The sequence below is a fragment of the Hippoglossus hippoglossus genome, chromosome 6, assembly GCF_009819705.1.
Source record: "Hippoglossus hippoglossus isolate fHipHip1 chromosome 6, fHipHip1.pri, whole genome shotgun sequence".
NCBI lineage: Eukaryota > Metazoa > Chordata > Actinopteri > Pleuronectiformes > Pleuronectidae > Hippoglossus > Hippoglossus hippoglossus.
This window is the reverse complement of record NC_047156.1, coordinates 26119242-26145631: the sequence shown is the minus strand read 5'-3', so window position 1 is coordinate 26145631 and position 26390 is coordinate 26119242. Positions and strand designations below refer to the sequence as shown.

At 40.7% G+C, this 26390-nt stretch overlaps 1 protein-coding gene across 8 annotated transcripts in view; it reads right to left on the bottom strand.

The window, feature by feature from the left end:
• Positions 1-983: 983 nt before the first annotated feature.
• Positions 984-26390, bottom strand: part of kif21a (kinesin family member 21A) — a 57854-nt gene continuing 32447 nt past the window's right edge. Inside the window, exons 6-35 of one of the 8 annotated variants that reach the window (XM_034587722.1) lie at positions 25929-26099; positions 25248-25363; positions 24599-24794; positions 24263-24452; positions 24037-24103; positions 23435-23638; positions 21847-21918; positions 20584-20671; positions 20373-20487; positions 18447-18635; positions 17756-17955; positions 17449-17556; positions 17290-17358; positions 16572-16705; positions 16067-16211; positions 14975-15169; positions 14512-14613; positions 13589-13754; positions 13193-13213; positions 12373-12430; positions 12208-12262; positions 11920-12116; positions 11164-11289; positions 7161-7297; positions 6496-6670; positions 6053-6217; positions 5176-5293; positions 4853-5023; positions 3966-4165; positions 984-1473 (exon numbers count right to left, since the gene is read on the bottom strand). In XM_034587722.1, coding sequence (XP_034443613.1) covers positions 1383-1473; positions 3966-4165; positions 4853-5023; positions 5176-5293; positions 6053-6217; positions 6496-6670; positions 7161-7297; positions 11164-11289; positions 11920-12116; positions 12208-12262; positions 12373-12430; positions 13193-13213; positions 13589-13754; positions 14512-14613; positions 14975-15169; positions 16067-16211; positions 16572-16705; positions 17290-17358; positions 17449-17556; positions 17756-17955; positions 18447-18635; positions 20373-20487; positions 20584-20671; positions 21847-21918; positions 23435-23638; positions 24037-24103; positions 24263-24452; positions 24599-24794; positions 25248-25363; positions 25929-26099 — 4041 coding nt within the window. In that variant the 3' untranslated portion in view covers positions 984-1382. The remainder of the gene's footprint in view (positions 1474-3965; positions 4166-4852; positions 5024-5175; positions 5294-6052; positions 6218-6495; positions 6671-7160; positions 7298-11163; positions 11290-11919; positions 12117-12207; positions 12263-12372; positions 12431-13192; positions 13214-13588; positions 13755-14511; positions 14614-14974; positions 15170-16066; positions 16212-16571; positions 16706-17289; positions 17359-17448; positions 17557-17755; positions 17956-18446; positions 18636-20372; positions 20488-20583; positions 20672-21846; positions 21919-23434; positions 23639-24036; positions 24104-24262; positions 24453-24598; positions 24795-25247; positions 25364-25928; positions 26100-26390) is intronic. The other 7 variants (XM_034587723.1, XM_034587724.1, XM_034587727.1 and 4 more) reach the window with 7 other exon arrangements.

Sequence of the window (26390 nt, the reverse complement as noted above, 5' to 3'; positions counted from 1 at the left end):
TGATTGTTAACAGCAACGTGTGAAGAGTGAACATACAACTTTTTACTTACAAAGAAACAGGTGTACAATATCCTGCTCATATTTAGGAAATGTCAAATACTTATCACGTCTGTTTTCACAAGTGCTCAAGATTTAAAGGAACAGTTCGACATTTTGGGAAATACATTTATTTGCCTGCTCGCAGAGTTTGACGACAAGCTCAATACCAGTGAATATGAAGCTAGCAGCTAGCATCCAGTCAGCTTAGCTTAGCATTAATAAAATTCTGCCCAAAACCAAAGTGTTTTGGAAAAGGAAGTAACTAAGCTCGGAGAATAAAAAGGGACGTAGCCTTCCATTTGACAGAAAGACACATGACCTCACCAGACATACTACAGTAGCGATTTTCTCATCACATACCTCTTAAGCAGGAATTGGCAGGTATACGCAGGTTTTTCTAAACACAGGTAAACCCGCAAAAAAGGCGATTGACTCATCTTCCATTGCCATTTGCCTTTCTGTTTTTTCCCCGGTGCGTTGCGTTCAACGTCACAAACGCACAGAAAACAAAGGTGCTCTCTCATCTCGGAGGCGAATAAAACCTGTGTCAAATACAGAGTCATTTGGCCAAGGAGTGAATGCTAATTGAATCCATTCCCATTGCAGACAGATAACTCTCAGCAGGCAAGCAAATAATCACATCCCCCATAATGTCAAACTCGAAGCAGGTTTGTGACTGTAAAGTGTGTTCTGTTCACGAGTGCAGTGCAGGACAGCAAAGACAACCAGTTAGGAAGAGACGTTAAGGGGATTCGTTGTTTCCACACAAAGTAAAGACACTTTTGATAGTAGTGGGGGTAAAAAAAGCATGGGGACATTGGTCCTGCTTCAAGTGCAGAGAAACAATCTAAAGACACTGGAGAACTGGGTTGTGAAGACCAGCTACCAACCTGTTAGCTCTGCCACCTTCTTCTCTTCCTCCTGTTTATTTCTACCACAGCACACTGCCACCCTTCCCCTGGGTAGTTGTGTGTCTGTGGTTGTGTGGTTTTCCTGGCACAGCACTGGATTTATGCAGAGCTGTGTTAAACTCTTAAGCATTTTGTGAGTTATTATCATGGCAGAGAACTGTCTACAGTGCAGAAGAGAAAGGACAACGTTCAAACTCCAATACAGTGAAGTAAATGTGATTAGCAGAAGCCTCTGAGAATACAGAGTGTAACAAAACAGCTATTGACGTTAGTGTTTCCTCTTGGCGCAGTCATAAAGGTTACATAGCAATGAAGGTGTGTTTTAGGGCTGAGCATTGGGATTCAGAGGTAAGGGGTCAAAGTGCAGGGAGGCAGCATCACCGGATGCTGTTGATGTCCTTCCATAGTCAAAGCCAGCAGGTGGCGCTCTGTTCAGTTGCTTGCCACCTCGTCCACACTGTCAACCACCTCTGAGGTGCTGTCCAGTCCACCGCTTGCACGCCAGATCTTCACAGTCCGGTCACTGTGACAGAGAGACACAAAGTAATGTCAAAGAAAAGTAAAGGACATCATAAAGCAGGTGCACTCAGATCCAGATCAGGAGGCGAATCCAGGAATCATTGTCTCACATTCTTTAACATTGTGAGATAGGGCGTTTTTTAACATTTTTGTTGATTCCTCAGATAATAATTCATGGATCTTGAGGAAAACAGTTAGGCACATTTAGGGAACTGATATGATATTTGATTGAATTTAAGGAACTGCTCAAGCTCAAGACTTTTACTGCCCAGATGAAACAATGTCCTGACTATTTTACACTCAAATTAGCAGGTATATGCAGGTTATTTACAAATCATTGAGTGTATAATATGCTATTTAGTTGTCCAATTTTTGGGCTGCTGAAAGAAGGCAGGTCTCAAACGTGGCCTGCCAGTTGTAGATGCATCAGAAAGGGAAAGGCAACAAAGTAGAAAAGACAGACACAAGAAAGCTTGTATTAGTAGTGAGAAACTACTTTAGATGATGATGGAATGATGGAATATAAATATTTCAATTCAGATTTAGGAACATGTCACTTATTTTAGAAACAAACAATGACAGGGGAGTAGTAGCTGATTCTTGTTAAAAGGGATTACTATGTCTCCAATCAGACACTGTACACAGTACTGGTGTAATGTGTTAATTCTAACAGGCTCCTGTTGTCCCAAATCAATTATAGTTGTTGAGCACAAAAAGAGCTTGCAACAAGTAATATCTAATATCCATCTTGCAAAACATATTCTTTCTTGTGTGTACTCCAGGTTTCTCACCACATAGAAATTGGTGTCGACGACGTGTCTTCCAGATTTTCACAAGTTTGAAAACATGTTGGACACTTCTCACCTTTAACAGATGGTATCTTGGCTACATAGAAGGGGAGGAGCCACCATCGTTTGATACTCCTAATTTAGTTTTTGAGTTTACCGCGTGGGTAGCAGTGGTGCTTAGAGTAATCAGAAACAGTACTCAAGTAAAAGTATTGTTACTTTATAATTAAAATGACTCAAGTAGAAGTACTCATTAAAATAAGTACTTGAGTAAGAGTAAAAAAGTATCTCAGAAAAACTACTCATGTAGTGAGTAACTTTATTATTGCGTTCAAACAAGATATTGAGAGGTAATGACAATGTAAAGTGCACATTGATTGTAATTAATAAGGTGACATATTCAAAACTAGGCAAATTCCAAAATACAAGCTGTTAAGCACTGTTTGCTTTTAAACATTGAGAAATAACTTCACTGAATCCTCATAGGATCGGCTTGGATGCAGCCTGCACTGTGTGCACATGCATTCAGTTTCCAAAACAAACTGAAATTTAACTTAAAAATGCAAGATAGGAAGACGTGGACATTTAAAATTATAATAAAATATAATAAATATAAAATAATATTCAAAATAATTCTATGCCATAATAAACGTCTTCAAAACTAGGTCGTAAGATAAACAGGAGTGGCTCAGATGCAGTCATTCAAAAACAACGTATTCCACTAAATAAAGTAAATCTTTACAATTTAAAATATGTAGCATAAATTAAGGCATTCAATATTCAGTAGACTATCAGTAATAGTCCACTTGTTTCTACAACATCCATCTTTAGAATCGAGGTCTCGCCGGTTCACCGCAGAATAGAAAGTGAAAATGATCTTTCACCACAGTTTGAACACACAACAAACAAATATTTGCTACACTTCCTGTACACCTTTCAAAGTAAAAGCACTCCAGGGTTTCTGCTGTTTTAACAAGGTTTTGTTTGAACAAGATTTTTAGTTTTAACGCAGTACTGGAAGATGCAGGTTTTACAGCGTAGTTTCCTGGCAATTAGTTGCTTATATAGCTGTACTTTTATTCAAGGTAATACAGTGATCATACCAGAAACCTCACATTGCAGCTCTGATGCAGACACACAGCACAACACGCTGCCTGTTTGAACAGCAGAAAAACGTGACACGCAGCAGATCCACTGGAGCAGCTGTTACGCTAATGCAGCCAGTGTGGCCCACTGTCGGAAAATCGCTGTGTCCACTCAGCTGAATAAATAAATCATGAACATGGAAAAGCAGCGATAAGTGTGTGGAGTAGGAGTAAAAAGTGGTCTGCAAAACAACTACATTTTTCATTGTTAATCCACTTGTGCATTAACAGCCTATGAGTCTGGAAATACATCAGCTGCGACACAGCAAAGATCTGTGAGCTTCAGTTGATGTGTCATCAGATCAGGAAAGATATCCAGAACTGCAGAAGGCAGCTTCACCAAAGTGGTAAAGTGGCAAGTAGAGGGTCTGTGGCTCTGTGGGATCGACCAGATCCAGAATATGTTTTGCATATACTGTATAGGGAAGTTCAGAAAATGTACTTAAAACGTGGAGACATATGAAGGTTGTGTGTGTGTGTGTGTGTGTGTGTGTGTGTGTGTGTGTGTGTGTGTGTGTGTGTGTGTGTGTGTGTGTGTGTGTGTGTGTGAGAGAAAGACTCACTCTGAGGCAGTGAACAGGTGGCTGCTGTTGGTAGAGATGCCGTTGATGGGGCTTTCGTGACCCTTGAGCTCCCCCAGGGTCCCTAGTGTGTCTGTGTGCCACAGCTTGAGCACCCCACCTCTGCAGCCGCTGAGCAGGGCCGGGGAGCCGGGGACAACGCCCAGTGCACAGACCCAATCCCGATGAGCATTGGGGACTTGCTGATGGAGAGAAAAACATTTTAGGGTTAACACGTGCAATAGAATCTGTGTTTCACATGTGATTTGGTCCATTTATAATAGAATAGCTTTTACAGTAGCATGTCAGTCATTATGAGACATTAGAATTCTTATTTTCAGTAGATTTAAATCACAAAATTTACAAATATACCAGGCTGGAAATATTTGAAAAGAGAAAAAAAAGAACATGAAGGTGCATGACGCAGGTGATGGTAAGTGTTGGCATCCATTGAACCAAGTCACTGTGTGACTAAGTTATGAAGAAATTACAATAAAATGCATTTCCTGATGAGCTACACACAAGACATACATGTATATCTAATGTGGGGGATTACTTTTACGATTCGTTTTATGTCCTCTGCCAAGGAGCTTGTTTTCAGCTGGGTTTCTTAGTTAGCAGGATTATACAAGAACTACTGAACTGGTTTCCATTACATTTTGTGGAGGGGTGAGAATTACCAAATTTTGGAGTGGATCCAGGAATTGTTTCTATGCAGCATTTCCCACAAAATGTATTCAATCTATGGCAGTAGCAGGAGTGCACATGCACATTGCATGAAGGTTGCTTTCACACGTAACAGATTCTGAGTGACAGGTACACAGAGTAAAAAGTGAAAGATACGTGGGAGAAATTCTATTTCTAAATGAACCCTTTGAATCATCCAGTACCTGCAGCAGGTCTTTGCGGTCCAGGTCCCACTTCTTGATGCCGTTGTCTCGGGAGCCGCTGAAGAGAATGTCCCCCTGCACCACCAGTGACTCGATTCCATCGTAATGTGGCGGTTCAAAGTTGTGTGTAGGGCTGATGCTCCCCAGAGAGCCCTCCGTCACATCGAACAGCTGCAATGGGTAGGACGCCAAATGTTAATGGTGGATATACATCCTGAAAATACTTTATATATATATATATATTTTACAGAATATCTTTATTTACTAGTTCCTTTTATTGAACTTGTGAATGGGCTCACAGGGTAAAGACAAAGGAATCACACCTTAATGTAATGATCTTTGGAGCCGGTGATCACCAGGTCTTGGTTACTTCCAGACTGATCCACAGTCAGACACATCACTGGGCCGAGGTGACCACAAAGTTTCCCAGTGGAAGCAAATCTGACAGAGTAAAGAGTTTATCAACAATTTATATCCCAGGAAAGTAGACTTTTACTGAAATAATAATGCACTAGTATTAAAAAGTTACATGTGGGTAAACAAAGTGTTGAATAAAGTTGCATTTTTTAATGTAAGCTTAAACTACAATGCGTTCCTTCAGGTCATATTGATCCAAAGTTACATTAACCGTCCAGACTGCCTGTTATCACTGGTTTGAATTTGCTTAGAAGCAATTCATCAAAACACCAGCTTGCTGCCAATGATGGATGACAGATATGGTTTGGATACCTGACAGGTTTTCATATCGAGTCTTCCAAGAGTGCAGCAAAGAGAAACTCTGCTTCATGTTTCCTCACAGTGTGCGTGTGTGTGTGTGTGTGTGTGTGTGTGTGTGTGTGTGTGTGTGTGTGTGTGTGTGTGTGTGTGTATTGCTTTTGAAACTGATGAAGAGGAAAGGAAATGAGGATGAAAAGGTGGGGATGATAAACACACGCAGGGTTCATGTAAGTCCAGGTTTATATACACATCACTGCAGATACACACAAATTCATCTAAAATGTTGCTTCCTATTGGCTTATTAGATTTTGACTAAAAAAGTGATCAATTTAAGATTAAATAATTATTATAGTTATTGGAAAAAGTTGGAAAAAACTTAAATGTACACAGGAATTCTCGCAATACTTTAAAAGGCATGCAGCTGCATTTTGGAAGGATTTTTTTGTAAATTGTGACGACATTGTACTTATTCTCTTTGCTGACCTTCTCAGATCCCAGACTCTGACGGAGTTTCCGGCGGCGGTGTACAGAACCGTCCCGTTGGGGTTGAGGGCGATCTGGTTGATCTGGTTCTCTCCTGCTGGGATGGTGACAGTTCGGCTGGTGTTAGACGCGCAGACTTCCCCAACATTAACTTGACCGGACGACCTGTAGACACATGGATACAATTTGTACGAATATGCAACAGATGATCTGGGAAAAACCTTCTCACATTCAATCAGACAGCTTTTCAAGATTGATCTTTTACCTGATGTCCTGATGAAATCGTTAAAAACTGATTTTCAGATGTAGTGTTGACTCTTTCACAGAAAGCTTTGCAGCACACTCATGAACTTATTACATCTAAAATCTTATTCTAGGATTCAAAAATGAACCTTAGGCATTTCAGACTGCAGCGTACAATCCGTTACGACAGTCACACTCACGTCAGCGTACGAATGCACTTGGCCGAGTCGCGGATGTCCCAGACTTTGATGTAGGAAGTCGAGACGGTGAAGACCAAACTGGAGCTGTAGCGGACCGACACCACGTTGTTGGGGTGACCGGCCAGGGACATTATCTCCTGACCTGTCACCAGGTTCCACACCTTACATGTCCGGTCTGCAGGAGGAGACACAGTTCGTCATCTCCAGTGGCATTTGTTACATTATTAGAAATACAGGGAGCTTAAATCTTGCAGCGGACTGTACAACATATTCAACATTATAATAAGAAACAGATGCAGAACATAGAAAGAACGGCTAATTTACCTGTTAAAAGAAGTGGCTGTGTGGACATAAATGAGAGCTAGAGTCCAGCTGAGTGCATTTACCTCAATATATTAAGTTTAACAAGCCTTTCAATTTTTACTGTATGTGCCTGTTCCTTTATTGCATCCCCTCATTTATCCACATATTGTGCATATGACAATCTTAATTAATCCCTGTCAGGATGTATTTGCTCTTATATAAAAGCATGTCAAAGTGTAATAAATGAACAGAGCTGTTACAGGGAGACACGCATCTAATACTGATGATGAGAGACAGACCCATTAGAGTGAAGGAGGGAGGAGAAGGAAGGAGGGAGGGAGGGAGGGAGGACTGTGTTTAACCTTTGGATCCAGTGAAGAGAAGGTCATCGGTGCAGTCGACACAGAGAACAGCTTTACTGTGTCCCTCCGCCACGTGGACACACTGCAACGTGGCTGACCGGCTACTCTTAGTGGACGGCACCGGGTTAATGACGCCCCTGGAAAATATGCACACATACAGATACACACACACACACACACACACAAACACACATACACACAAACACATCAACAGGTGCAACATTTAAAATAAGTTTATCAGGAGAGGTGTAAATCCCATCCACACAACCAGAGTCATGGAGCAGCATGCAGCTTTCATGGCTGATTAGCATGAAGCTGTAAATCAAAAATAGAAAGAGAAAGATGACAATAACAGTCCAAAGAAAAGTAAAGAGACAACTGTGAACAGTCACCAAGCTCAAGAAAATCACCCAAAATACCCCTGACATCTAAATGCTTCTCCAGCATAAATAGATAAACACCTGAGGAGACAATGACAGACGATCATTGGAAAGCAGCAGTGTTGCATCCTCAGGGCCCACAAGTTCAATAGCATCACAGGAACCTTGATCGATCACTAATTGGCTGCTCATGTTGACAAACTGGCAGCTGATAGTGTTATTGTACAATGACTGCTCTCTAACAGTTGTATCTATTAGTATCAGTGACGTGGCAGGAGCGCACCACAGATCCACACGTCAATATTCACAAGTTGCCGATGAATGAAGTTCAAAAGGCCTGCAGTGTGAAAAATAAAAGCTCAGCTGCAACGTAAAAAAGACTAACAAACAGAGAGGATCACCGAGGGTTCTGATTCGATAGCAGTAATAAGCTTAACAGGATTACACTTTCTGGGTTTATTGTCATCTATTGATCCCAGATATCCCAGGTTATCCAGTCATTGTTTCTAACCACATTAACTGGTTGTGTCTGGTTGTGTGTGCAAGGACACCACAGTATAGTGAGGGGGGGGGGGGGCCTGGAAGGCTCTGGTCACCAGACAGTGTGAACCTCAAACCATGTGTGTCTGTGTTTCAGATTCACCTGTGCCCCGGACACCAAAGGTGAAAAGTGAAATCTTACAGGATCTTAGAGGATCTTAGAGGACGAATAAAAAAAAATTGTACTTGGGTGAGTCGGAGCAAGGACATGAAACAGCATGGACAATGTGGCTGGAGCACAGGTGGAGGCATCGATCCATCCTGGAGTGGAAGAGAATATCGTATATAGCTACTAGCTGATTAAAACCCTAACTTCATCCTATTCCCATCAAGTTCAGTAAAAATTCCTCAAGTTAAAGCAAAACTATGCAACTTTTACTGAGCAACAGTGCCCTCTGCAGCCACACGTAGTGATTCATTCTGAAATTAGGAAAGGAAGAATTCGTATATATTTTAAAACTTTCCCCACGGAATATTGGAGATAAACGCTGGTTTCTAATGAGTTTTAATGAGTCTCTAAATCGTTTTAACTGCTCTACAGTTCAGTATTACTCTTACAGTCATTCACACACTTGTAACAGAAGATCAAACCCCATAGAGCAAGAACAGACATTCAGAGTGAGGAGTGGGAATGAAAGAAGAAACATTCTCTCTATCCCAGGTCAGTGAACCATCAAATTCATTTTTGAAGCTGTTATATTAATCTGTACAAAGTTGCATAGTGTTGCATTAAATTCAAGAAGAGCCTATTTTTTCTGAGCCTGTAACGTCCTCATAAAAGTACACTGATAATGTAACTTTATTCTGTTAGTACATAATAAAGGGGCATTCCTGTGGTTTAGCCTCTTTTCTACCTATATGGAGCCACTGATTTCAGGTGACACCCAAACAAAAGTTTCTTAACTGTTAAAATCTATTTCACTATATTCAACCTCTTTCCTATAAATGAATGGTCTGAATTCTACAAAATATGCTCTATAAACTGCATCAAACAACATACTGGACTACTGGACAGAGTAAACTACTGGCTGATTGTTTTGTGGCAACATAAATCGGGTAATGATACTGATACAGTGTGAACTTGGTAATTGCAAAATGCTAAGAAAGTTAATAATAACAACAACAACAACAACAACAATAATAATAATAATATGGTGCAAAATCTAAATGTGTATGTTCTTCTTCAGATTCACATGTATGCCTCAAAGCTACATTAAGAAAGATTAACTGTAACTATGCAAATTGGGCAGCATTTAACAAACTGACAGATTTGGGAGTGGATTGGCCTCACTCATCCTGAGCATCTCTCCCCAGCTCTAATCTCACTCTCTGGCGGTCTAGTGTCAATTCTACTTATCTCGGGTTCTTACTTATCCTGCAGGACACGTTCCGTAAGCCCCAGATACCCTGTCATACTGCTAAACACGAGGACGTGGTTACTGGGACGAGCGGTAGGGGAGAGAGGAAGTGGTGGGCCGCTCCTCAGTTTCCTGATGACTGGGCTGTGAAGGAAGACAGTAGGGCTGCCAATTAAGCTACGGCATAATTAAAATGTGTGCTAAGCTGTTTACACGCTGATGCTGAAAGTGTGGGAGGACTGCATGAAGACAGAAGGGAGGCGCATATGCTGCATTCATGTCATAGGGGAGCGGCAGTAAAGTGTTCACGCGGTCAAACTAATCGGAAGCTGTACACATGACATCACTGTGGTGTCCTGCTCAATGTGGTTCACTGGGTTTGTTAGGTTGGACATTTGAGGCCAATATCATTCTGTCAAACAGAGGTTACTGCCTCACAAAAATATTTGACAATAGTTTTGTTAAAAATATCTTATCATATCCCATAGATATAAAAGACTGGTTTCACTAATATAAAGCCCAATTACAAATAATCTATCGAACAAACCCTCCATTAATGTTGTCAAGCTGCAGCATTTGTTTTGAGCCTATTCATAGTATCAAGAGAAAACAATCTGTACAGAACACAGTGTTTGATGTGAAAATAATAGTAAAACGTATAAATAATACTCGCATGCCGCATTTCGCATCTTGCTGCTTAAATCTACTAATAGCCGAGCTTATGTTAAGAAAAATAAAGCTATTTAGATTCTCATCCATTAAAAATGTGGCATTTAGCCTGAGGGTGGTGGCAGAGTAAATGTCATGTAGTCGCCTAAAGGCATCAATCTGTGGGGTGCTCTGGTAGCATGGTGGTCTAAACACAACAGCAGCTTCATGTCTGGCCAGGGACTCTTTGAATTTGTTGTATCCTTCTGCCGCCATTATTCCTGTCTGTCTCTATTTTCTACTATCAACAAATAACAATATGAGATCCATATTTAAAGTTAAGAAAATGGCATCATTTATTTTTGCCATATGACATGAATGCAGTGATATTCAGGACTCACACTGACCACATGCACTCACAGACTGACCATGCGTCTCTAAAGTTGGCAAACAGCTAATGTGCACACAGCACAGTGGTAAACCTTGTGCACGTCATGCCAACAAAAGTTTTCAATTACAAAGAAATAACATAAATTTATCATCTTTATACAATCATATATTATCTGTGTATGTGTGGAAAGGGTGATTGGACAATTTTTTTTTTTAAATGTCAGTTGTCATATGATAATTTTGCAAAAGACAAAGCCAGTTTTTTTAAAGACACTTCACTCAGCACATTGTCTATCCCTCACAATAATGTTCTCATCAGATGAAGAGAGAGAAAGGACAGTGATTTTCTCAGTTAGTTAAATGATATCAATCATCAGTACCAGCAGCAGACGGATTCATGAGCAAGTTGAACACTGAATTTGAGTCAAAAGTACCAGGAGTGAAAAAAGAACATGACCAATTATTATGTCTGGGAGAAGAGCCAAGTAAGGCAGGAAAAATAAGACTTTAAATTCAGTGTAGAACTTGGAAGGTCAGAGGTTATCACACCAGGCTTTGAGCATCACTGATTCAGTCGAAGCCACATGCTTCTTCAAAGCAGGAAACTGAGAGAAGAAGTATTAGTGGGGCGAAAGTGAAGTTATTGTTTTGGGCTTTGCAGCTACAATGTCGGCTGCCAGCTCTTACTGTTTGATCTCCTTGACCTTTGCCCTGTCGGCTGCTGCATTCGCCTTGTCATAGGTCTTCCTGCGAGAGAGCGGCGAAGGCTCCGGAGCTCGCTTTTCCACCCCTGGCGAAGTTCTGGAGCCAGAACTGAATGTTCAGTTTCATCAATTCATCAACAAACAACACAAAGAGAGTATACAGAAAAATAATGATAAAACAACAGAAAGATGAAAAACAAACAAACAAATAATGGCAACAATTATAGGGGCATGAGCATGCAGTACACACAGAAACACAGTTACCTGATGTTTAAAGTCCCAAAACAGTGGTGGTTCTTCGCCAAGCTCATGTTTAACTACTGAAGATACTGTGTAGGTTTTGTGCTACTCTAAAATATGATTGAGGTACTTTATCTGCTGATGGATGACTGTCAGTGTACACTCACAGGTTGGAAGCACGGCCTTTCATCAACCAGTTAGAGCTGGTTAGTATTTTTGCTATCAGTGTGTAATTCAGATGTAATAAGGGATTAGAAGGAGAGTTTATGCAGGAGCAGTATCTAATAAGCCATGCAAATGTTATGATTTGTTCCTCTCTACATGGTTTCACCTCAAAGGACTCATCAGTGGGAGGAAGGTATAGTTAGTTATTTGATGTAAGGTGCCTCATGAATAATTTGAAACAAAATTAAATAAAGCACAGGATAAAGCAGCAACATCAAACATGCAGGAAGTGAGGATAAACGTGTTAGACAAAGAGTGCGGGGCCTGGACTTACATGCTGCCCATTTTAGAGGAAAAGCCAGGGGAGAGAGCGGTGTAGTCCCTGACTGATGAGCCTGACGTGTCCATGTCCCCATCTGGTGCCTCAGCTAACGGCAGCATCGGACTGGAGAAGTCCGCAGTGGGTGCGTCGGGGGCAGAGTCGGAGTTTGCGTACAGTAACTCCATCTGAGTAGTGGTCCTCCTACGAGCCTGTGCAGGACAGATTCATGAAAATTAGGAAAAGAAAGAATCGGGGGAGAAAATGGTTGATGTAGAAAATGAACAATAAACAGTTTAATACCTTATTCCTTGTTTTGGTCTCGCCACACAGTTTCATGAGGTCTGATGATAAAGTACTGGAAGGAATAAGTCTTCATGAGCCTCATAAGTGAGTATCAGTAAACATAAAAGTACTTAGTACTTAGATACTTAGATACATGGAATAACGATAACATTATATACTTACGTTCCCTCTGCTGAAGGGCTCTGTGCAGACTCATCACTGCTGCTATCATCCCCATTTTCTGTCAAATCAGATCAATGAATAACATTAGAATACTAAAATAACCTCTCGACTAATAAGACTGAGTGACTGCTACATGTCTTTTATCAGTTCTAAGCAAGCACATCGTTCCTTCAAGTGATTCATTTATAATTGTTCTCTATTTCACTAAAGGATGAAGCAATATTCTTCATGTGATTATGAATAACTGGCCAATAGCTGGCTGTAGAAAAGATGGTCAAGGTAAGCAGATGATATCAGCACAGTGCCATGCTGTTTTATCAACCAACAGAAACTTGGTCCTCACTGAGCTCGGATGGATTGAAAAAGTGAGAGGTCAGAGGTCAGACAGCGGTCAGGTGGGAGATGGTTATAAAGAGAGATATGTGGGCGGCTTGAGGCAAAAGTAAAAGACTGGATATGAGTCAACAAGGTGGTGGAGTGAGAGGAATCATTAGTCCGTTGCTCCTGAACGGGTCGGCTGACCTACAGGGGTCCAACAGAGCTACAAGATGTTGTATGGTTCCTGTGGAAGGGTCTGCGGTTATCAGGGTGCTAAAGCATGGAGGCTGTAGCACATGTTGAGCTGGGAGAAGGAGAAGGAGGAGGAGGGAGAGTGTGTCCAGATGAAGGGAAGTGAAGGGCTGGCAGACAGATGGAGGGAAGCCTGGTTGCATTGCACCTCATGCGCCTGCTCATGTTGCGTTAAGTTAGTTTTCAAAGTGCAAAGGGAAGGAACCATGCATCCATTACACAGGTAAGAGTCTAATATGAGTTCACTTACCAGCTGGAATGTTACCTAGCTCTGTGAAAATATAAGATAACAAAACAAAAGAAAAAAAAAAAGAAAACATGGGGGAACAGAAAAAAGGCAATGCACAAATCAAAAACACATTCCCCCAAAATTCTAAATAAATAAAAAGATAAAACAAAAAAAGAATAAAGTGCATCTACTGTAAACAAAGCATCCTACTGAACAGAGGCTGAAAAAAAGAGAGTCAATACTTAATATTGAATGTTAATGCCATACCATTGAGGTGGAATTCATTCAGAATGATTGTATATGATAATAAATTCAGCTTCTATTCAGCAGAAGGCAACAGGCAAGAGCATCTCAATAGTCCCTGTCATGCAGCTGATCAGTAACTCTCCCTCAACCCAAACATGTGACATTTTTTACCTTGCAGGGCGTTCCCCAGCAGGGCGTCCAACTCTGGGTTGAACTCGGCTTTCTCCTTCAGCATGTGAAAGAGCAGCTGGTTCTGTGTAGCGCTGGTGATCTCCGTCTGCTTCAGCCTGCCCTCCATCACCTTCACCTGGGACTCCTTCTGAGCCGCCTGCAGACCCTGGACACGTCAGAACTCACATTAAATAGTGTTTGTGTTCGCTGTGCGATTAAAAGTCACACCTACAACTTGTCTGTACAAGACACTTCTGGTTGGATTTGAGAGATAATACATGGTAATCATCATGTAGATATTAATATTCTACTGTACTTTTACTCTAGTTACAAAACAACTTAAAAATCTTAAAAAACACTTAAAATGAGCTTCACATTTGTCACTCAGTAGAGCACAAACCTCTGCCAAGGCCAAACAGTCCCATTAAATCCAATCACGCCTCAACAAATTTCACACACTTATAGATAAATTTGTGCATGTGCCTGCATTTTTCATCAAAACCCCTCCCACCCCAATTCGGATCTACACAAAAATTTAAGGGGTCCCTCCCTGCCCCATATTGCATCCTTCTACCAAGTTTTGTTGAAATCCATCCACAAGTTTTTGCATAATCCTGACAGGGATGAAAACATAATCTCCTTTGCGGACAAAAATTTATGTCATTATATTGTTAATGTCCAAGAGTTGGAAGAAGTTGAAGTAGATTAAGTTTTGTAAAAGTTTGAAAAACGTAATCGTTCTTTTGGTCGTCCCATCTGGCAGCAAAGTTGCCGTTACTCTCCACAGGCTTTCTTTATTCTTGTTTGTTGTAATGCATCCAAATGCACAGATAGTAATGCCTTTTGTCACAGGTATGTATAGAGTAGGTCGGTGATATGTGAAGGAACAGACTTGGACACCTGATCATTATTAGTGCTCGTACCTTATTTATGGCCATTGAGATGAAGTGATCGAGGAGGAAACGAGCCTCTACAAGGGTACAAGAGCCAATCACAGCAGCGACATCCGCTGTGTCACATTCCTCCTGGAAACAAACACCAGTAATGGTCATTTGTATAACTGTAATAAATGTCAGCAGTAGTTCACAGGTCAACCTGAACCATAGGGTAAATTTACCACATCTATTTATTACCACAGCTCCCTGGTCTGTTTAACATTATGTGTAACAACCAATTGGACCAGAGAAGCCAATGGAGTCTGTGTCTCCCGTCCGGGTTCTGGTCCAGCATTTCTCGGTTCTTATTAAGAGGACAAAATAAGCTGATTATAAGATAAAGCTAATTCACTTTCTCTACTGATTTGACTTGATTCATCTATTTGATCAAACAGTATAGCTAAATAAACTGTTCGTACCCAACTGTGATCTACTCATCAGGCTTTCTCACCTTGGCTTCCTCCATCTGCATAATGTTGGCCTGACAGTCTGCGATGCTGTCATTGATGTAGTCGATGTTGGCCGTCAGGGCGTCCACTTCTTCATTGAGGGGGGGCAGTGTCTTCTCTGCCTCTGGCTCCTCCCTCACCAGCCTCTCCCTCTTCCTGATGACCTTCTCCTTACGTTTGGTCAGCTCCTCCCTTTGCTATAAACACAGCCAGATAATGATGGTGATGAGGAGTCAGTGACATGACATGGAATTTAAATATAGACTTTAGTAACAAAAAAACAACAAAAACCTGCACAGACTTTTAGTGTTTTGTAAGATTCAGCCTGAAGAAAAACCACAGGGAAGGAAATATTGCCCCCTGGCACAATGTTTTGGGATTTAGCGGATTTTCCCCCCCAACTTTTAGGTTATTTAAACCTAATTTAATTTAATCTCATTTCTATTTTAATTTAAATGGAACACATTTAAAATGCAAGTCTATTTTGTATTTTTTTATTAATAACAAATTAGAAAACAGACATCTGTCGACTTATCTTTCCACAAATCTCTGTCTGTCTGTATATGGAACAAATATTTCCAGAACAATTTATCTTATCAACTTCATACTTGGCATGTGCATTGTTAGGGGCTCAATGAAGTGCAAAGTTGAATTTGGTGAACTTTGGACTTGCAGAACGTTCAATATTAATACACTTAGAAGAAAAAAGGTGACCAGGGTTGCGGCCACGGCTGGGACACATCAACATAATAGTGAGTGTGAGTTCACAACAATGGCGGTGACAACTGATTCTCCAGTTCGGGGTTCTGAGTCCTGATCCTAACTTCACTGATCTCTGAATTAACAGTGAATAAAGTGAATACATGAAATTAAATATAGCCAATAATAAAGCCAATCATTATTGAGGATTATTTAACATGTCACCTTTGATTTCCCATTCAAGAAAGAAACCCCTTAGGACAACAGATAAACCCTCTGCTGGGAGACCCAGCAGCAGACCTCTGGGTCTTTACGCTGCTTGAAGAACTTTGGCAGTTTTGCACTTGATAGAAATCCTAGTAACCAACCATCCATGTAAATGTGCAGAACTTTACCTTGAGGAGGCGGTTCATGTCAGCCTCCATGTTGGAGATGGTCATCCTCTGCATGATGACATCACAGACTCGCCGCTCCAGGGACTGCCATTTATTACGAGCCACTCTGGTGGAGTAAATACCGACTGTACGCCTGTAGGAAAAACTGCACACAGAGTATGGATCAATAATGTTATTGATTCATTTTAAAACATCTACGCAAATCTGAGAGGTTGTAAACAAGCTAATAAACAAGTTTCTAAGGTGGTTGATAAGGAGACTACATTGATTCCTGGTGCAGAATTATATTAGAAAATCAATTCAAAACACAACATAAAAAAGCCATGAGAAAGGACAAATTTATGGTAGATTTAAGAGGATATTACTTATGATTTCTAAGATTTTGAGTGTCTTACATATGAACACAGTATTTAATGTTGTAAGAATAAGAGCGGGAGTATTTTCGCCATATATTCAGTAGCTGTCTTTCTGGAAACAATGTGCACTACGACACATATAGACTGACCGGTTTCCGTTGGGACCAGTGACGCTGGAGGAGTACATGCGTCCAGATGGGGGTCTGTAGGAGGAGTCCTGGATTGGTTCTTTCCTGATGACCTTACCAGAGGTAGGCCTGGCCTGCCTCCTCAGAGCAGTCACCTGACACACACACACACACACACACACACACACACACACACACACACACACACACACACACACACACACACACACACACACACACACACACACACACACACACACACACACACACACACACACACAGAGAGAGAGAGAGAGAGAGAGAGAATTACAGTGCAGTTTCACTCTAATACAAATAACATGTTTAGGAGGGAAAGGTTTTGTGAGGTCACAGTGACCTTGACATTTGAACACCAAATTCTAGGTGAATGTTTACAAGATTGTGAGATTACGTGACTTTTGACCTTTAACCACCAAATTCTAATCAGTTCATCTGTGATTCAAACTGATTTGAAGAAATTCCCTTAAAGCATTCTTGACATGTTGTGTTCTCAAGAAAGAGATGGACGGACAACCTGAAAACATAAGCCTGTGGCCACTGGCTATCGCTAGCACAGATGCATACAAAGATCTGTTTTTACAGGCATGAAGTGAAACTACTTGTGAGGCAGCAGTACCTGTGCAGGAGCAGTAGAAGATTTTCTCAATCATAAAAAAACAAATCCTGTGAAGTTGAGATGAAAGTGTATAAAGCTGCTCACCTCCTCAGTCTTTCTCCTCAGAATGAGCTCCTGCTGCCTCTTCTGAGCCTCCAGTAACTTCAGTTGATGCTGAGCAGGAAAATAAATACAGTATCAACAAAAGAATAGTAATGGCCAGCTGAAGCTAAAGAGGCTGTCGAGGACCAGCCTGTAACCTACCTCTTGCTTGCGTTGGTCTTTCTTCAAGGTGGCAATTTCACGGTTTCTGCGAGATTCATTCATCCTATTTTTCTCCTGCTGCTCCTTCATCTGCTTCATGAGACGGACCTGGTGTAATCATATCACAAACATTCAAATTTTAAACACAAATATCGATAAAAGATGTTGGATTTACTTTTTCTTCTTCTTCCTTTGACGTTGAATTCCTAGATTTTGAGCAATTTGTGTTGTTAAACAAAGCTTCCGAAGTCAACTCTAGAAAAAGATGCATTACGGCACAAAGTTACCATGATCAAACACATCATACCTTTGTCTTCTTCATTTCCGCCACATCCATCTGAAGCTTCTTCAGCTGCCTCTCGTACTGTGATTGGTTCTTCAGCAGGCGGGCGTGTTCTTTCTGAGCAGACTGGAGCTTCTGGAGTTCCTTGTTCATGACGCTCAGCTTCTTCTCATATTCAACCTTAATTTTACGAGACTTGTCCTCCGTGCCGCTCTCTACAGAACCTGAAGTATGCGACACACAAACAAAAAATAATTGAAAACCGTTTTAAAATCGTACATGACTCAAATACTTTCACTTAGAGGAGTTTCAGAAGCATTTATCTCTAATGGTTGATCTGTTCAGAAACTTTTATCTGTATTTGACAGAAAGTCTTGTGTCATTTAAAAAACTGCATCATACAAAGCTTTGATGCATCAGTGCTGACAAATGTGAAAGTTACTGTCATCAGTAGATAACATTTAAAACTGGATTTAAAGGATTCTGTGTCGGCAGTGTCTTTGATTACAAAAGAACAAAATCTGAGATCGAACGTGTGGTATAAGATATCATTTCTTCCAAAGTCCCACAAGTAAGAACTCAAATATACTTGAAAAAGGCAGCAATATTAAAAACCAAACAGATTTTTATCAAAACTGCCTGAGCATGATGGATAAATGAAGTACACTGCTCTTCCACTGATACATGACTCCCCCTTCTGGCAGAGTTGTCTTACTCATGTTTTGGAGGACACGGTCCCTCTCCAGCTGCGTGTCCTTGATCTTGCACTGCAGCATCATCAGCTTTTGCTCGTACTGCTGCTTGAGCGTGTGAAGACGCCGCTGGCTGTTCTCCAGCTCGTCGATCAGCTTCTGCTTGATGGCGATCTCACAGGTGATGTTGGCCAGATCTGCTTGGAAGTTCTCTGAGACAGACAATCAAATGCAGAATGGTGTTAACAGGCACATGTCTACACAATGTTTGTCTTTGGGGAAGTATTTTCTGTGCAGTCAATGTGGTGGTGCCGGCTCCACGTCAATCACACTGAACCTGATCCAAATAAGAATGTGCTGCCAACATTCATCTGGCTCCTTTTTAATTTCTTTGGCAAAGTTGAAACTTGCTGTTTTTTTTCCATTTTGTGATGAATACATTTCTTATTTGAAGCCGTCTGTAGAGGCTGAATTCATGCAAAGTCAAAAACTGGTCACATGCTTCTTCCTGTGCCTCCTACACACTGTCACACCTGTGTTTCTGCTCATGTTCAGTAACTTACTCAGGGTTTCTGCAGGTTTCAACAGGATACATTTAAGACTTTTAAAGACCCTTTGAAAAGCAATGTATATATGTCACTTAGCCTACAACAGAAAAGAAGAAATATCACATTGCCAGAATTATTTACATTTCCCCATAATTGAAGATAAGGTAAAGTAGCCAAGTGGAAAAACCCTTAAAATGCCAGTTCATCTCTCAAACTACAGACAGAGACAGTAGGTGTCTACAATCTTTCCCACAGTCAAGCCGAGTGCATTTCAGTTCCATTGACTTGTTTTTACTTTTATTACAGCGTGCTCATATCTCTATTACTAATACCTTTAACACACAGACATTACAAACTATGCAAACAATTATCTTAAAATGAAAAACTACTTTAAAGCGTGATGGAAGTACCATTAAAATAACATGAACATAAGACCTACTTAAACATTTAATCTACTACGTAATATTTGTATGTATTCAAGACTTTTTAAGACAAAAATTCAGATGATTAAGTTTTAGACTTTTTGAAACCTTGCTTAAACTCTAACTAATGCACTTCCATCATTATTCAGTCTCTTATTCTTCTCCCTTACAGTTCCTCACCATGTGGAGCCATGTTGCATCAGACACAACCCACGCCATCACTGAGGAAGCTATTTTATAACCTCATTCATGCAATTAACTTGGAAATCACAGGTCTTATTATGTTTGTTGTGTTGAGGTTGTACCAGTGACTATATTTTCCATGCGGCCGATCATACCTTAGTTTTTAATTATACATTAAATCAAATACCATAGACTTTGACTAAAAAAACAATAAATTATTGTAAGATTGTACATTTTTAATCATTTAACATTTTAGTGATATTGTGAAAGGGTTTTTTTTATTTGTTGAGCTGGTGACTTCACAGCTCCCCCATGTGGACAACCTGCAGCCTGCTAAATGTGAGTGAGTTGAGTAGGACAATACAGGAGGCTGCTGTTTCAGGACTGCATTTCTTAGCATATGGTTTTCTCGCCACCTGCTGTTACCAACTAGGACAACCAAGGACTGCTTTTTCAAGACAAAATCTACGACAATGAGAGTGTGATAACTGAATGTGAATTGCCCAGCATGCAACTTTCAGCAACCAAGAATTGCAAGACTGACAGTCGGTTTTGAGTGGAATAAACATTTGAAACTGTAAGTGGTTGTAGAAAGAAGTATTTGGGTGGAATAAACCTTTCAAATCTAGAAAACTAGGGTCTTAAAACATGACCCTGAAACTGTAGCCTCTACTATAGCAGGAACAAAATGTTGAGTGAGTTTGGAAGTTGTTTACAGACAGTTCTGCATTTTGAGAAAGAGGGGAAAGAAAAAGGGAGCGAGAGAAAGTGAGGAATCCGATGATGTCACTGATACCTTTTTCGTCTGACTCAGAGTCAGAATCATCAGAGCTCTCCTCCACATCCATCTCCTCCTCTTCCTCATCCTCTTCCTCCTCTCCTTCTTCATGGTCGCTGCCCTCCTGGACCTCCTGCATTACAAACAATCAAAAAATATCTGAATGCTCTTCTAAATGTGCTTTAATGCTGATTCAACATAAAGATAAAACAAGAGCTGTCAGTCTTACAATTTCTGCGTCCTCGTTGGCTCGCTCTGACATTTCTTTCTCCGTTCCCTTTTCTTGCTCGTTGTCAGGAATTTCCTCCTTGTTGACACTGAAAGATTCCAGCATGGAGACGAGTCAAACACGTTATATATATATCTGCTGTGACTGTGCCATAAACACTTTCTGAGCAGAACACTTGGTTTATCCCAAGTGAATTGTAAGTAGCTTGACAAGTAGACAAGTACATTAAGCAGAATTTGATAGTAACAACACTTCTGTGGCTAATAGTGACATGTCTTTGCTTGGTACCAGTTCTTTTTGGAAATAGGCTTTTTAATGGACGTCACCTTGGTGCAGCAATAAAAACAGTTTAGGACTTAATTTACAGATACTTTCTGATGAGATAATGCATATTTTACATGAACCATAAAACATGCATAGAGAGGCAGAATAGTGAAATATCAAAACCAAATATAAAGGTGACTGCTGCCCAGTTGATTTGTGAAAGACATTTTTGTCTCAAAAAAACCAGCAAAGGCAAAAAAGGGTGGAGGGAAAATGCAGCAAAACAGAAAATTTGTGAACAAAGCAGATGTGTTGGATAAATATTGTATCCAAACACAGAGGGGGTAGCAGGGTTTAGGTGGCTTGTCACAAAAAACATCTGGACAGAAAGCGTAACAAAGAAGGATTTGACATTATTTTAAAACATTTTGCACAAAGACTGATCAACACAGTCATAAATGATGAGTATATACATTTTGCCTGTGTGTTCAATGATAAGGGGCTTTCATACCGAGCCCCCGAACTGTAACGTTACATTTGCACACATATGTTTTGCGTTACCTCGCAATACTTTGAAAAAAAAGGAAAGTATTGGGAGTACTGCAAGAGAACGCTAAACATATTGTGAGGGAACACAAATGTAATTCTCAAAAAAACAATTTGCAAAGAACTTTCGCGAGCTCCGTACTTTCAAGACATTTTGGGATGTTTCAGACCTTCAAGTCTAAAAATCTTACTCACAATGTCAGTAAATCTAACAAAAAAGATGAAAGAGAGGGCAGGGATGTAGCATGAAGGATAGATGGATGATCAATGGGATTCACACAGAAGATCCAAAGAGAGATTACAGTTTAGTTAAATGGTAAAAATGTTGTTTTATGAGAGTGAAGTGCTGCTACTGAGGCGTGTTTCACTCCGGGTGCCTACAATAAATAAAAGCTGAATTAGGGGAAGCGAGGGGATGAGAGTGTCAACAGGAGGGTGGAAGCTCTGACAAACCTGGCATCCCCAACCTCTTCCACCACCTCCTCCCTTTCCTCCCTCTCTCTCTCCTCCAACAGCAGCTGGAGTCTTCAGGGGGAGGGTGAAGGGTCAAACGACACAAGGAAGCAAGAGATGAACGAAGGAAGGAAGAGTGGAGGGAAGATTGGTCAGAGGAAGCTCGGCACTGACAAGCCTGAATAGCACAAGTCTGATCATTTTCAATCTGGAGCCTCTGACCAGTCTCTACTGCTGGTTTACAGAATTGCAGTGAAATTCTTCATAATATTATATTTGATCAGAATCAATTTATAGGAAAATGCATTATTAAACATAAGTTATTTCATTATCTGTTATTTTAGTGATGCCCCAGTTTACATGACAAGCCAGAGAGCCATTTAATATACATGCATTACATATACATGTTCCCATTAACCAAATGATAAACCTTCGTCAAGAAGGTTCAATTTTTGTGCTAGTCCTTTGGTTTATTTCTCAGCAGCATTACACAAGGACCACTGAATGGATTTCCACAATACATGGTGGATGGATGGAACATGCACCAAGAGAGAACTCATTAAATTGCAACCTATTGCACTTAAGTTGTGGAATGCCCTAACCACATCTTTAAGGTTTGCAGATTCAGTGAAATTGTTTAAAAACGCATGTAAAGACAACTGTTTTAACAGGCATTCAGGTGACTTGTGTCTTTATGCACTTTTCTGACTCTTGTGTGTGTCAAAATTGTTGTACAAATAAACTTAACTCATATTTGAGGCAGATCCGAACAAAAGGGCTAATTTTTTTTCGCCATCTTTATCAATTTTGGACATTTTCACTAACTAGTGCAGTAGCCATTCTAACCATTGCAATGTTCTGTTTGGTTGGCCTGTGGTAATGCTGGTTGTTTCTCTCGGAAACTGTAAAAGCGACCTGCAGTAATTGAGCGAGAGCCAGTCAAGACAGACTGCTGGACTCACTCCATAGAACCCTGAAGCTGCACCACAGCTGCTGCACAAAGAGCTGTTCACCTCTTTATTCAAAGTTCAGTGAAGCTCGACTCAGTACGGACAATCCCATTGTTGTCGTGATTGACAAAGTCAGTTGTGAACATACAGCGTGTTCCGATCGCACCTAATTCAACAACGTACTTCATTGGGCCTTAACACAAGAGTGAAGCCAATAAGATAAACGGTTCTTGAGATTTGTGAGCCACAGACAGACAGAGATTCTTGGAAGTACTAAATAGATTTTCCAGGGAATAATTGATGGATCTTGAAAAACCAGGCATAGAGAAAGCTGCTGTGGTTGATGCCTTCTGATTCTTTATAGGGCCAGGTCTGTTATGTTTTTTGTTGTTTGTATCTATGAGTGTGTAATTTGGTGCAGCTTTATTGACTTTAAGGGGACTGTTGGGCCTTGATGCTCTTCTAAGTGGAAGAGTTCTACCTGATTGGAGACTTGCCTTTTTAAAAGAATATGTAACAAGAATAAATGTGTAAAATATGTAAACAAAATATGTAACAAGAAATAAAAAACAGATGAGCTACCAAATCCTAAATTACATGTATTGTTAATAATTAATGACCGCAACTAATCGTATTACCTTTTCTTTTTCTTTTTCTCTCGTTTCTTCAGTTTCTCCAGGTCTTTCTTGGCCAGTTCGATGATGTCAGACGTCTCCTTCTCAGGAGCCAGCATCGAGGAGGAGAAAGGGCCGGACCCTCCGTAGAACGTCTGACGGCTGGAGGCACGAGACAGATTCTTCCTCAGATTCTCATTGACAGCTTCACTCTCCAGGAGTTTGGCTCTGAAGAAGAAGTCCAGGGACACAAACACTCACATCAGACTACGGATAAACACTGTTTGTAGTCCCAATGCTCTTAACGTTTATTTTTGGTATGTGTGGCAAGTCTCAGATGAGCACATTTCTTGATTTCCAGGTCCTCTGCTGCTTCCTTCACACAAACACGTAGGCAAAAAATGTCTAACTTTGAAAACCCAAGAATAGTCTTGATCAAAAAGTAAGGTATGTAGCATCGCCATTTTTCCGTCTCCAAAATGTTCGTATGCATTGGGTCAGAGCTAGCGTACAAGTGCACACAAGTTTGTTTTTATAGATGCGTTTGAGTGAGAAGTGGCGTACGCATCTTTCAGGCCCCGTTTTGTGCTTACGCAACATTTATAAATGAGGCCCCTGGTGTTTACCTTAGTTCTTCAATCTCTTTGATGTAACTCTGAATCATCTTTCCAATTTCCTCTGTTCCTCCTTCACCTACGAGAGAAACAAGACAGATTTCTGCTGCATGAGAAAAACTGTTTCTTATTTTAAAAACAACATATCATCACTGTAGTCAAAAGAATACAAAAATAACAATCTTGTAGAGAAACCATTTTCCTAAATAAATCCAAGAGTCTGACTGAGCACTCCTACCCGCCCTGGCGAGGGCCTGGTTGGCCTGGTCACTGAGCAGCTGGGTGAGCCGCCCCCTCTGAGCATCAATGGTCTGCTGCATGGCCTTCACCCTCACCCTCAGGTTGCCGTTCTCAGTCTGCAGCATAGAGTTCTCGTGGAACATATCGCTAAAGCTCTCCACACCATCCTCACCCACCATGCGTTTACCCTGCAGGGGGGGAGAAGGAACATATTTACAAACTGTGGCATGTATTGCAGGGCTTTTGCTACAAACAGCAAGTACAATGGAAGAAAGGAGAAAAAACATTTCAAAAATGTTTCCGACATCTCTGACATCAAATACTCTCTCCTCACCGACTTGTACTCCATCAGCTCCATCTGCAGTCGAGCTATTTCTGTCCTCAGAGCGCTGATCTGCTGGCTGGCTTTGTCCTGGTTCACCATGACCTTGTTCTTGATGTTCCGGGCTCGGTTGGCATATTTTAATGTGTTCAGCGTCTCCATGAAGTCTCGGTCAGATGGGCTGCTGCACGCGATCATCACTGTTTGGCTTTGAGAAGGAGGTGGATAATAGTTATGCTTGGTCCAGAAGCACAATACTTAAAAAGGCTTCAATTCTTTTTGATGCTATTGCTAGAATTTAATATAATATTTATTTAGATCTAAACTTAGTAAAGGTACTTTTCTGATAAAATCCTGCCTGTTTTCTCATTTTTAGATTTTAAAGTAAAAGGTAGCTGGCAGATTTATTAATCGTCTCATTCTTGTTGACTAATCCTCAATTTGCAAACAGAACATATTGTTTTATCTCCAATTAATTCCTGCATTGATATTACAGCAACGAGTTGTGGGTTTTATATCTGATTATTGTGTCGTATTGTTTTGACAGTTTCCTGATTTCAAGTTGAAATCTTTAACCAAGCAAGACTTCTGCCGGCATGACAACATAACTAACAAGGAAATCATAGAGATGCCATTTGTGGAAAAAGGCGAAAAAACAAACCTGTTTCCTCCTAACGAGTCCTGTAGGAGCCGGGTGAGTTTGGAGTCTCTGTAAGGCACGTGTGCGGACCGCTTGCCCCGGTCGCCCAAAGCACTGATTACATTCCCCAGAGCGAGCTGCAGCAAAACAGAGGGGAGAAGAAGATGCAGCTGTTTACACATCAGTAATTTATCTGAGAACATCTGTATTCTGTCTTTACAAATAAAATCCTATATAATGGTTGAAGATGATGTATACATTCAGAATTTGGCTTAATGCAAACTCCCTAAGTCAGGAGCAATGGCTGGAAACTGTCCAAGACATTTTCATCATGGAAAAAAGATGACATCACTTTTGAGATTTAGAGAGAATGTTTTTTTTACAAAAAATGTTGTTAAACTGCTTATATTCTTGTGAATACTTGCGAAATTAAATGTATACTTAAAAGAAAATGTTGTGCTAAATTAATTTAGTCTGTCACTCAGATTATCCAAATTCATAAATTCTGGTAGCACTCCAGGAATAAGGTGTTGTGCTTTTTGTTGGCAAAACAGAAAAACAGAATTTTAAGTAGTGAATCATCCACAAATAACCTTGGTATGTCGCAAACTAGAGTTAAGAACTTCTGCCACTAGATGGCAGTACAACTCTAGAATATCCCAGCCTCAGTGCCTGTGTGAGGTCGAGAAGGAAGAAACTCACCAGTCCACAGTTGATGGAGATGCCCTCTTTGGCTCGATCGCCGGTTGCTCCGGTTCTCTTCAGCCTCTCGGAACCCGCCAGGTCCACAAAGTGAAACTTGGCCGTCAGCGTCTCGTACTCGTCCAGCTCAGAGTTTCCGTTGGAGACTTTGTTATCAGTCTCATTTTCTTGCTGAGTAACAGAAACACACACAAACTCCAGTCGTGACCCAGCATTATATTAAATGTGATTCCTGCGTCTTTGTCCCAACAAGGCTTTTTTCTTATATCTTGTGAAGAATTACTCTGCAATATGAGGCACCAGCTACTTGGAAAATATGATGTCCACTCTACAGGGATTGGAGGTTGAAGTATTTTCTATATTTACATTCAGACTTACAGCTTTACGTTCTCCAGCTGAAAACTGAGTTCAACAGCATAAAACAACAGTAACCTAAATCAAGGTACAGTCTTTGGAGAACAA